Here is a 12,405-nt window from a genome sequence, read left to right on the forward strand (position 1 = left end):
GTTTAGCTGCCTTTTTTCTCAGATATCGATGAGAATTTTTTTCAATAAAATTTCAGGTAATTTACCTCTCAACTTCTGTGGGTTGTGATCCTCAAAGCCCTAACGTGAACTAGTGTTTGTTTCCTAAAAGATGGGGAGGAAAGGTGTCCAGTAGCCTACTCGGCAAGGTTCCCTCTTCTATTGCACATGCCTCTTAATGTTAACTGCAGCTAACATTCAGGTTCTTTGCCCAAACTTCTGAGGCACACAGTTACATCATCCCCATTTTTATAGAAGGGGCTTGTGGAGGTACACTTGCAAGTTTGTTGTAGAGATAGGGTTATGATGATTAGCCCCTTTTATCTGATTCTCTGTCAACTCACAGCACTTTTACATGTCTATGTAGGTAGTTTGGTGCTTAAGAGTTTAGGTTTTAGAAGTAGTGCTGCTGGAGTTCGAAGCCCAGCTCTGCCGCTTTTTAGCCGTGTGATCTCTGGAAAATGAGAGTGCTAGCATTCCCTACTTTTTAAAGTGTCATAAGGATTAAGTCCACATAAAACACTTGAACAGTGCCCAGCATGAAATAAACTATTATTAATAACTTGAAGTGCAGGGATATTTTATTTGTATTCTGTTGGTCAAATGCTTAAATTTTGAAATTTATGGGCGTCTGCCAGAGAAACGGGCACAATCTAAAAAGCATCTGCTTCCCCTGTTTGTGTTTTTCTTGGTGTGTTTGGAGCTCGTGCCAAAAATCTTAAGTAACAAACCTCCTCTTTATCTCCACGGTTCCAGCAGATGTCATAGTTCAGTGTTGCCAGGCGCTGTTGGGTTGCTGCCTTAGGCTTATCTAGGGGTCTAGGTGTCCTCGCCCGCGCCACTCCCCCACGTTGCGTCCCCCTTCAGCCCCCCCGCCCCCCAGCTCGGAGTGGTTTGGAGGGCGGGCAAACACGTAAAGGTTTGGGCGGTTCAGGCAAGGAATAGGGCTCGCTTATCCAAGTTCTCGCAAGGGTGGAACTTTGGGAGGGCTCAGCTCAGTTGTTCCCTGTCCCCCAAAAAGTTAATTTAGGGATCACCAAAGTACAGAAATGGGTGTGGGGCCCTGAGCTCTGCATGAAACGGTGCTTTCGGGATAAATAAGCAACACCGGGTGGAAGTGAACTGATTCCGGAAGCACTGCGGCTGAGCGCCAAATTTGAGTTCATAGTTGCAAAGTTAGTTTAAATTTGCCTGGTGATCACGCTGTGATTGGTGGGTACAGGGAGGGCAGGAACACGTCAGTTCCTGTCTCTCCGAGCCGTGGCTCTATAAAAGGTGCTGCGATTGGTGCCCCTCGGGTGCTGAGGATCCTGCATACCCCCTACGCGCAGTCGGAGGTGAGCTGCGATCGGCCACGCGAGAGGCGGCAGAAGCAGGTAGGTGACTGGTGGTACCAAGGTGGGTACTGAAGCGGGAACAATCCTGAAGCTCGTTCTAGTTGAGCAGACTTAATTAAAATCAGGACCACCATATGCCCTGGACACTCTGATTGTCCATGAACCTTGGGACTGAGATTCTGACAAAATATTTGTCCTGTTTCCACACACGCGCGCAAAAGGGCTCTCAGAAGAAGGGAGTTTTTAGGGATATTAACTCTGCTAAAGCGAAGATGGGGAAGCTGGGGGAGTAGGAATCCCACTGGGGACATGAGGGAGCGGCTGAGAGGTGGTGTGCGGTTTGGGGGGTGTCTAGGCCTGAGGGGTGGAAGAACAGCTGGCGGGGTGAGGTGGGAGGGGTGGGTGCGTGGGGGTGGTCAATGTCCGAGGGTGGAAGGCTGGCTGGCTGACTGTAGTCGGAGCAGAGGGTAGTAGCCGGGCAGGTGGACGACAGGTAGGGATGTGTATGTGAGAGGTCGATGCCTGATACTCTAGGATCGAAAGGCGAGCGAGGGGACGGGGTGGGGGGGTCGTGAGGGGAGGTGTCGAGGCCTGATTGGTGCAAGACTGGCGGCGGGGGGGAGCTCAGAGTCGGGGAGGGGTCGAGACCTGATCCTGCGAGGTTTCCTGGGGACGAGAGGCGGGAGCGGGGTGGGGGTGGGGTGGAGACGTGGGGGGTATGAGTGGAGGTGTCAAGGCCTGATTGGTGCAAGACTGGCGGCGGGGGGGAGCTCAGAGTCGGGGAGGGGTCGAGACCTGATCCTGCGAGGTTTCCTGGGGACGAGAGGCGGGAGTGGGGTGGGGGTGGGGTGGAGACGTGGGGGGTGTGAGTGGAGGTGTCAAGGCCTGATTGGTGCAAGACTTGGGGGAGGCAGGAGTGGGGGGAGGGATCAAGGCCTGATCCTGCGAGAGTTCCTGGGGACGAGAGGCGGGAGCAGGGGGGTGGAGCTCTGTGGGACGTCAGTGGGGGTGTTGAGACCTGATTGGTGCAAGACTGTTGGGAAGCGGGAGTTGGGGGAGCGTTCCAGGCCTGATCCTGTGAGAGTTCCAGGGGACGAGAGGTGGGAGCAGGGGGGTGGAGGTGTAGGGGGATGAGTAGAGAAGTCGAGGCCTGATTGGTGCAAGACTAGGCGGGAGTAGGGGGAGGGGTCTAGGCCTGATCCTGCGAGAGTTCCTGGGGACGAGAGGCGGGAGCAGGTGGGGTGGAGGCGTGGGGGGCGTGAGTGGAGGTGTTGAGACCTGGTTGGTGCAAGACTGGCGGGAGTGGAGGGAGGGGTCTAGGCCCGATCCTGTGGCATTTCCTGGGGACGAGAGGTGGGAGCATGAGGGGTGGAGGCGTGGGGGGCGTGAGCGGAGGTGTGGAGACCTGATTGGTGCAAGACTGGCTGAGGTGAGAGGCGGGAGTAGGAAGAGTGAAGACGTGAGGAGCGTGGAGGGCAATATAGGGGGTGGGAACCGTTTGGGGACAAGAGAGTGCTGGGCTGGGCGCCCAGTAGAGGTTAGTGCATACAAAAGCCTTATAATGGGGAGAAAATTTATTTGGGGGCTAAGAAATGAATGAATGTCCTCCTTGCACATCTCCACAACATGTCATGATCGAGGTGACTTAACATCAGGGGCCACCATGTGCTTTGGGCTTTCTGATTGATCAGCAAAGAACCTTGGTGGGGCAAGGTGGGAGAGTGGTGGTACCACTTGTCTCAAATTTTCTCTGTCCAGGAAAAGTTTGCAACAAACAAATTTAAATACTTCTCGTTTTTTTTTTTTTTAAAGATTTTTATTTTTTCCTTTTTCTCCCCAAAGCCCCCCAGTACATAGTTGTGTATTCTTCGTTGTGGGTTCTTCTAGTTGTGGCATGTGGGACGCTGCCTCAGCGTGGTCTGATGAGCAGTGCCATGTCCGCGCCCAGGACTCGAACCAACGGAACACTGGGCCGCCTGCGGCGGAGCGCACAAACTTGGCCACGGGGCCAGCCCCAAAATACTTCTCGTTTTACAGAGCAAAGTTTTGGCTTTACATTAGGATGAAGAAGCTGCTCAAAGATAAATGCAGAATATAGAATGTCTAATTGGTTCTAGGTTCTAGTTTTCTCAAAAAAGTATATCTTTGTCTTGATTACAGACGCGGACATGTCCGCAGAAAAGGCTAGCCAATCGAAGATCCAGGATGATGACTGGTGAGGTTTGAAAAATTTTATTTTCTCTTAGTTTAGTCCTACTTTGTTGGCAAAACGACTTACTCAAAAAGTGTGTTTATTTCATTTAGAGTCTGCGACTTAGTTATAAAATGAGAATTATAAAAAAGAGATCTTAGAATCGTAGGAGTCCAGCCTCCTACTCAATGCACAAATCCTTTGTATAACATCTCTGTTAGTGACCAGGAGTGCACAACTCCATAAAGCAACACAATGCATTGTTGAATATGTGTAATTTCTCGAAAGTTCTTGATTCTGATGAACTTCAAATCTGTCGTTATTTCCACCCCATTGTTCATAGTGCTTCCCTCTAGAGGTCCGCGGATGAAGTATTTTTCTTCTTCATGGTAACGTGGTATTTTAAGATAGTTGTTTTATCTTCTCTAAGTCTTCTCTCTCCTGGAGCACTGCCCTGTTTTCCTCCTGCATGGATAAGCATGTAAGTGTATGATATGGCAGAAAGTAGAAACCACAGAACAGAGAGTCTGGAAATAGGCCCAAATACATATGAAAATTTAGTTCATGATAAAAAGGACATTTCAAATCAGTGGGGGAAAGATTAACAACAAATAATTTGAAGATAATTAGCTGACCATTTGGAAAAAAATAAGAATTTGGTTCTTACCTCGTCACTCCTTATACCAAAGTAAATTACACGTGGATAAAATATTTTAAAATAAAAAAATGAAACTATTAAAATGTTAGAAAACATGGGTGGATTTTGCTTCCAATAATTTTGGAGTGGGGAAGGTCTAAGTTTGACATCAAACAAAAGCATAAAAATGACAACAAACTGGAAAAATATTTGTATTATCTATGATAAAAGAATATTTTCCTTAATCTATAATGAACTTTCACCAATCAACAATTAAAAAAAGGTAAACAGGGACTGGCTGGTGGCATACTGGTTAAGGTCACCCGCTCTGCTTCCGTGGCCAAGGGGTTTGCAGGTTCAGATCCATGGTGTGGACCTACACCTTGCTCATCAAGCCATGCTGTGGCGGTGTTCCACATACAAAATGGAGGAAGATTGGCAACAGATGTTGGCTCAGGGCCAATCTTCCTCACCAAAAAAGAAGAAAAAAGTGAACAAATAGAAACTGGACAAAAGATATTAGAAGGTAGTTCTCACGGAAAAAATACAAATGGACCACAGACATTAAAATTTATTCAACTTTTGATTATATTACTTATATTTAAAGAAATGAAAAGATTTTAAGTGAGATACAATTTTTCGTATATCAGATTGTCAAGGATTGAAAAAAATTTGATAATACCCAGAGGTGGCACATTTGTAGGGAAACAGGCAATTTCATGTAGTCATGGTGGGAATATCAATTGGTGGAATCTTTATGGAGGCGATCTGGCAATATCAAAATTTGAAATGCCCATGTCCTTTGACTCAGTAATTCCACTACTAGGACTTTTACTTTTAGAACAATTTTATTTACTTTCTTTATACATATACTCACATATATGTAAGCCTCATAAACGTGGTTATATACATGCTCTTTTTATAATTCACTTTTATTTTCTCTTGATTCCTTTCTCCCTTCTCCCCTGTCCCTGCTCCCTGTAACTCATGTTCATTTAATCATATATAGACATATACAGGCTGTTTTGGCCTTTGTTCAGTTCTGTGGAAGAAGGATTTATGATTTAATTAGTAGTACACAGAGAAATACATACAAGGATGTTCATTGCAGCATTGTTTGTAATAGCGCAAGCTTGGAAGGAGCTTAAATGTCCTAAGGATGTAGTTGAATCAGTTATGGTTCATCCAAAAAATGTGATGAGCTATACGTACTGATAATAGAAAGACTACCAAGGTATATAAAATGAAAGACTGGGGCCGGCCTGGTGGCGCGGTGGTTAAGTTCACACGTTCTGCTTCGGTAGCCCGGGGTTCGCCAGTTCGGATCCCGGGTGCGGACATGGCACCGCTTGGCAAGCCATGCTGTGGCAGGCGTCCCACGTATAAAGTAGAGGAAGATGGGCACAGATGTTAGCTCGGGGCCAGTCTTCCTCAGCAAAAAGAGAAGGATTGGCGGCAGATGTTAGCTTAGGGCTAATCTTCCTCAAAAAAAAAAGACCTAAAATAAAAAACTGCAAGCCGCAGAAGAATTCATATAGCATAATACTATTTGTAAAAAAAGATATGTGCACTTATGTGCTTATGCTTAAGAGCTTTTGAGAAAAATAAATAAGATACATCATTTATCTCTGGAGAGAGGGCCTACTGGTAGAACAGGGATAAAGTATTCCTCGTTCTCACTCCTCTTTTCTGTGTTCTTTGTATCAGTCACAAAACTTCTGGTAAACATTATTTTGTGGTAGTCATTAAAATGGGGAGGCCTTAGCAAAAGAAGGCAGAAAGCAAACATTGGAAGAGATATGTCTTAAGAAGTAATAAGGGGCTGGCCTGGTGGCACAGTGGTTAAGTTCCCGTGCTCCACTTCAGTGGCCCAGGGTTTGCAGGCTTGGATCCTGGGCACGGACCTACACACCACTCATCGAGCTGTGCTGTGGTGGTATCCCACATACAAGATGGAGGAAGATTGGCACAGATGTTAGCTCAAGGCCAGTCTTCCTCACCAAAACAAAAAAAAAAGAAGTAATAAAAAGAAATGCTAACTAAAAGATTATTTACCCATTAAATTAGCAAATTTTAATCCTATTTTAGTAATGCTGCTGACATTGTAAACTGATACAACCTTTTGGAAACGATTAAGCAAATATACCAAGAGTTATAAAATTGGTCATGCTTTGAGTAATTTGACTTTTGGAAATCAATCCTAGGAAAATCCAATTTATGAAAATAATTAAATGCACAAAGATGCTTGTTGCAGCATTCAACCACAAAGTTAAAGTAATATGTGTGTGATCGGAATTGCACAGGGTAAAATCCTAGCTCTCTCATGTCCCTCAGTCTCTTGCCCCAAATAGAGTGCTCAGGGGAGGTGGTTGGCGTTAGTTCTCCTGAGAAGGAAACAGGCACTCTGGTTTATTAGTCAGCCCCTTGCAAATTTGGTTAACAGGAGTCACTCCTCTAGCATTTGATGAAGAATTGAGAAACCTGAGTTCCTGCAGCTACAGAGACGAAGACCAGATCTTGGACTTCTAGCTGGAGATCGCCCTTGAGGCTGGACAATGACCTGCCAGTCTCTCCACCCATTCTCACTGCAAGTTGGGACCATATGTGTCAGGATCTGGGCGCTGTATTTTCTTTAATGCAGACAGTATTGGTACTTTTTTGTTTGTTTTTACTTTGGGCTGATTCTGTACCTCATGCCTTCACATGAATGGTCATGTGTAATTAATTTTTTTTTTGAGGAAGATTAACCCTGAGCTAACATCTGCCACCAATCCTCCTCTTTTTGCTGAGGAAGACTGGCCCTGAGCTAACATCTGTGCCCATCTTCCTCTACTTTATATGTGGGACGCCACCACAGCATGGCTTGATAAGCAGTGCATAGGTCCGTGCCCGGGATCTGAACCAGTGACCCCTGGGCCACCGAAGCAGAGTGCATGAACTTAACTGCTATGCCACCAGGCTGGCCTGTAATTAATCTTTTAAATGGAGAAAATTATTGCTCGGTGAGATCTGGTAGGCAAAATCCTTTAAAAATGAGGTTCTGTGGGTGTGTAGGTGGGAGGGTGCAAAATAATAAAAGGGGTCCTTAGAACCACTTTTTTTTTTTCAGATTTTTTTATTTTTTTCCTTTTTCTCCCCAAAGCCCCCCGGTACATAGTTGCATATTGTTAGTTGTGGGTCAGAACCACTTTTTGAAATCCACTCATTCACCAAATATTCACTGAGGACTTTGTACTGAACAGTGTGAAACAGATATTCTTCCAAATCCTTGCATAGCTTACCATCTGGGATGGGAGAGAAAAACGTGTAGACAGGCAATTACGGTATAGCGTGATAAATGCTGTGATGGGGGGAAGTACAGTATCCTCTAGAAGGGCGACGTTATCTTGTTTAATTTTCACGATAGCCCTGTGAGATAAATGGTTCTTTACAACTAGGGCCCAAGAACTGATAAACAGAAGTCGTGAGAAGTGATGGTGGCTTATCGTGGAGGTGAATTGATTTGGATGAATATAGGATATTTTGTAGTTCATCAATTCTGAGACTTTTTCGCATGTTAACATTTCTGAAATTGGGATGCGTCATACATTTGATCGCATGTCATCATTTTGGTAGTGTTTTTCTTTTCTTAGAGGTACATGTAATAATGTCTTAGATTAGATGAAGTATACTCTAGAGGTGGAGCCAACAGGTCTTGCTGATGGATTGGATGTGGGAGGTGAGAGAAAGAGAGAAATCAAGGATGATTCCTAGGTTTTTGGTTTGCGTTACTGGGTGGATGGTGGTGTCATTGACTGAGATGGGTAAGACTGGTTATAGGAACAGGATTGAGGGAAGAAATCAAGAATTCTGCGTTGGCCATGTTATGTTTTAAGTACTTAGTAAATGTCCAAGATTTCACGTGGACAGTTGGCCTTCAGTGGAGAGTTCATGGGTAGAAATACAAAATTGGGAGACATGGGGTGTAGGGATAGTAGAATGAATGATCCAGGAGGGAGGGGACAGTAATGCAGCACAGAACAGGAGATCGCAGGAATAAAATCCTTGAGAAGGCTGGAGGGGGATGAGATCCAAAGTACAAGGGAGAGCTCGGCCTTGGATAGGGCTGGGGGACACTGTGTTCCTTGTTACTGATAGAGAAGGCAGAATTGGGTGTTGTTACACGTAGGTCAATAGATTCGTTGGTGGGAGGATGAGGGAGTTCCTGTCTGATTGCTTCTATTTTCCCAGTGACTTATGAGACAAGGTCATTAACAGAGTGAAGGGAGTTTTGTCAGTTTGAAGGCAGAAGTGCTATTGAAATACATAATGCAAAGACTGGGGAACTAGTTCTTCATTGATCAATCAAAGCCTAGTTAGTACTCTCTGATGGCCTACTGACTGGTCTATTTATTTATTTATTTTTATTTATTTATTTTTTTGAGGAAGATCAACCCTGAGCTAACATCCATGCCCATCTTCCTCTACTTTACATGTGGGCTGCCTGCCACAGCATGGCTTGCTAAGCAGTGTGTAGGTCCACGCCGGGGATCCGAACCTGGAAACTCCGGGCCTTCGAAGTGGAGCACATGAACTTAACCACTACGCCACCAGGCCGCCCCCCTGACTAGTCTTTTTTAGCTCAAGATTCTTTGTTTTGTTACTACTACCACAAGACAGACATACAAAAAAATTGTATTTTAAAAATTACCATTATACTCAGTTTCAAATAATCGGATCAGAAAAGCAAATGGATCACCTAGCGGGCTGGCTAGTGTCGATGCTCAATAAATATTGAATCAGCGAATGAATGAACCACAGATGGGCTCATCATCTTTACTTATAGCATATTTATTGAGTTTCAAAAGTTACCAAGGGAATACGGGCATGTGGTAAAAATAAACTACAGAAGCATCTAAAGTAAGTGAAAATCCACCCTCACACAGACACACCCTCCCATTCTTCTGAGGTTATAATTAAGAATTTGGTGTTGGTTCTTCTAGATGTTTTTCTGTAATCATATAAAAGCATACATAATCTCTGTGGTTGATGGCACTGGTTTCAAAGGGGAGATCTTCGGATCCCTTTAAAGTTTTTGAGGGTTTTTGTTTGATATATCTTCAAAGCCTTCTAATGTCATTTCTTAGTCCTTGCACGATAGAGTCATGGTTAAGCCAACTGGCTTTTCCTAGGTGCATATATTTTCTAATAACAGTGACATTGAGCCTTGAAATACTTTCTAGAGACTTGTACTCCTGGTGGTAAATTTTACTTGGAAAAAGTCTCTAGCAAAGTCTGCCTCCTTTTGACCACCTATTTCTTCCTCAGCACTTTCCTTGGACCACTTTTCCTGTTGATTACTATCCAAACTGGAATTTGATATTTTGTCTTTAGGGATTGGAGTGGAGCTCTTTGTCGCGTAACTTTTTGTGTCATATTTCCGATCCCTTATTCCTTTTGCCTGACCTCTTAAAAAAATGTGTGTGTGTGTGTAATGCAAAAGTATGTAAGAAGATAGATGAAGTATGAATCACGTTTTAGTTTGTATATAGTGCTATTTATTGCTAATAGGTCTCAAGATAACCAAGGTCACATTTTGACCCATATCTAGGAAAGCTTACAACCAGCAACAGTTTGCTTTCCTGAAGAAAAAAATAACCCAACAACCTGAAGTCTATTACTGAGTAAGGCCAGTGTACGGTGATCAATAAATGAATAGGGGATTTAATCAAGGGGGTGAACTAACCTGTGTCTTGAAAGTGTATGATCAGTTCAGTAATGAACCTCAAGGCCAAAATAAAAGTCCTCAAGAAGTCGTTAAGGCTAATTTTTTATATATCAAACTTCCTGTTTTTTCCTTTTTCTCTCCTAAGCCCCCGGCTACATAGTTGTGTATTTTGTTAGCTGTGGGTCCTTCTTGCTGTGGCATGTGGGACGCCGCCTCAGCATGGCTTGATGAGTGGTGCCATGTCCGAGCCGAGGATCCGAACTGGTGAAACCCTGGGCCACCGAAGCGGAGCGCGGGAACTTAACCACTCGGCCACGGGGCCGGCCCCTATATGTCAAACTTTATAAATATGTAAAACCATATACATATATGTAAAACCTTACTATTATGTCTATCTTCTTTTGCACTTTTGGTATCCTCTGTGCGCTCTGTGTCACAATAACTAATGTTAAGATTACCTATGATTAGGTCCTAGACCGTAGCCCGGCTCGAGCGCTGAAGTGATGCTTCTTGCGGCGTGACTTCTCTGAGCTGGATTGTGGATCTGTGTCATGAGTAGCTGACATGGGGTATTCAGTCAGCTGCTGTCAGGTGAGCTGAAGGATCCCAGGCCGAGGCTGAATGTGCTTTGGCGTCCCCTCAGGCAGTACCGCACAGCTATAACAACAGGCCAAGCAGCCTGCCAGAGGACGGGGAAGAATGAGTGCTAGGGCCTCTGGCAAATTGTGAGGCAGAGAAGCAGAGGCCCCAACGTCATAGTTCACTGTAGGAAGCAGTTCCCACTTTGAAATCATCCTTTGATTGCTCCCCAAGAAATAGACTTCAGCGTTTGTCTGTCTACCTCGATAGCAATCGCGGTAAGTAGGTCCTCTTCAAGCAGTAAAGCCCCCAAAGATGTCCTCCTTGCTCTTTTGCCCCTTTGATTTGTAACTGTCATCTGTTTATCCTCAAGTCCTTTCTCCTGTGCCCGCTTTCTCAGCATTCGCTTTTATATCTTTAAATAGAAATAAATCACTTGGCAGAAAACAGGCTTCTCACTGATAGCTAATGAGACTCAACTACCATTCTTCCGCGCTCTTTGATTCCGCAGGAAAGACTGAGCAGCTTGTTGCTTCTAATGTTTCTTCGCCTCCCCTATTGGGATCTTAATTTCATAAGCCCTTGAAACTATTTTGCTTTTCAGAAACTCTGATCTCTTCATTTGAGATTTTTGACATTTGGTTGCTTGTGATGTGAGTAGCCTTCTTTTAACACGGGATGTGTTTTATTTTTGCAGTTACATTGTTCCTGTGGACTCGAGCAGTGATGAAGAACTGGAGCCACGTAAGTAGAGTTCACTCAAAGCCTTAATTTACATTTTAAAGTGTAATTTAACCGTGCCTTTGTAGAGGTGGCTAAAATGTGATTTGGGACATTAGGTGTAAGCTGATCTTAGATTTGTCCCCTCTTGGGTTCTCGCTAGATGGGTGAAAGGAAGTTTATTTCCCTCCTGTTAAGAGCAGAGGAAGTTCTCTGTGCTGCTTTTCTAATTTGCTTCCTTTCCCTTTTTCATTCTAGGTCTCCTTACGTTTATTTCCTGTCTCTGTCTCATGGGGGATGTAAGAGTCCCCCATAAATTTTAACCAGCTCTAACATATGGACTTTGGTTTTAGGGAGTTAAAGACATGGGTAACCAGATTTTATCATGCTTCAGATGCTTTCTGATGCTCTCTTTCTTTCTCTGATTTAGTTGTGGCCAAAGTGAGCACGCAGAAAGAGAATGTCAGGTGAGTAGGAGAATTAGTGAAATTGGATTTTTTTTAAGGAACGGTGTTCTGGGTAAGAAGATTTAAGAATAAACGTCACATTTCCTCTGTGAACACCATGTTCAGGGTCATAATGGGTGTTCGATCTCACAACCAGATTCAAGATACTAGACTCCCTTACCTAATTGGTCAGTTTCTTCTTCAAAATGTCTCTGTGAACCATCCCTTAACTTGCAGTCTCCCCTGCTCAGGCCCTTATCAGTTTTTACTCTTGTGTTAGTACAAGAGCTGTTTTAAATTTTCTATTTTATCTAGGTCATAATAGTTTATAACATTGTGACATTTCAGTTGTACGTTATTGTTTCTCAGTCATCGTATAAATGTGCCCCTTTACCCCTTATGCCCACCCCCAACCCCCTTCCCCTCTGGTAACCACTAAACTGTTCTCTTTGTCCGTGTGTTAGTTTATCTTCCACATATGAGTGAAATCATGCGGTGTTTGTCTTTCTCGGTCTGGCTTATTTTGCTTAGCATAATACTGTCAAGGACCATCCATGTTGCAAATTTTTGTCTTTGTGGCTGAGTAGTATTCCATTGCATATATATATACACACACCGGATCTTCTTTGTCCAGTCATCAGTCGATGAGCACTTGGGTTGCTTCCAAGTCTTGGCTATTGTGAATAGTGCTGCAATGAATCATAGGAGTGTGTAAGCCTCTTTGAATTGTTGATTTCAAGTTCTTTGCATAAATACCCAGTAGTGGGATA

General features: G+C 44.1%; 1 protein-coding gene across 4 annotated transcripts in view; it reads left to right on the forward strand.

Annotated features, from left to right (window-relative positions):
• Positions 1-810: 810 nt before the first annotated feature.
• Positions 811-12,405, forward strand: part of GCNA (germ cell nuclear acidic peptidase) — a 28,242-nt gene continuing 16,647 nt past the window's right edge. Inside the window, exons 1-6 of one of the 4 annotated variants that reach the window (XM_070604123.1) lie at positions 1,301-1,394; positions 3,516-3,570; positions 3,890-3,935; positions 10,359-10,481; positions 11,167-11,213; positions 11,620-11,656. Coding sequence is in view for 2 of the 4 variants with exons in the window: in XM_070604119.1 (XP_070460220.1) it covers positions 3,561-3,570; positions 3,890-3,935; positions 11,167-11,213; positions 11,620-11,656 (140 nt within the window). In the remaining 2 variants the exon portion in view is untranslated. Of the gene's footprint in view, positions 1,395-3,515; positions 3,571-3,889; positions 3,936-10,358; positions 10,482-11,166; positions 11,214-11,619; positions 11,657-12,405 lie in introns of all 4 variants that reach the window. The other 3 variants (XM_070604121.1, XM_070604119.1, XM_070604120.1) reach the window with 3 other exon arrangements.

The sequence above is a fragment of the Equus przewalskii genome, chromosome X (genome assembly GCF_037783145.1).
Source record: "Equus przewalskii isolate Varuska chromosome X, EquPr2, whole genome shotgun sequence".
Lineage (NCBI taxonomy): Eukaryota > Metazoa > Chordata > Mammalia > Perissodactyla > Equidae > Equus > Equus przewalskii.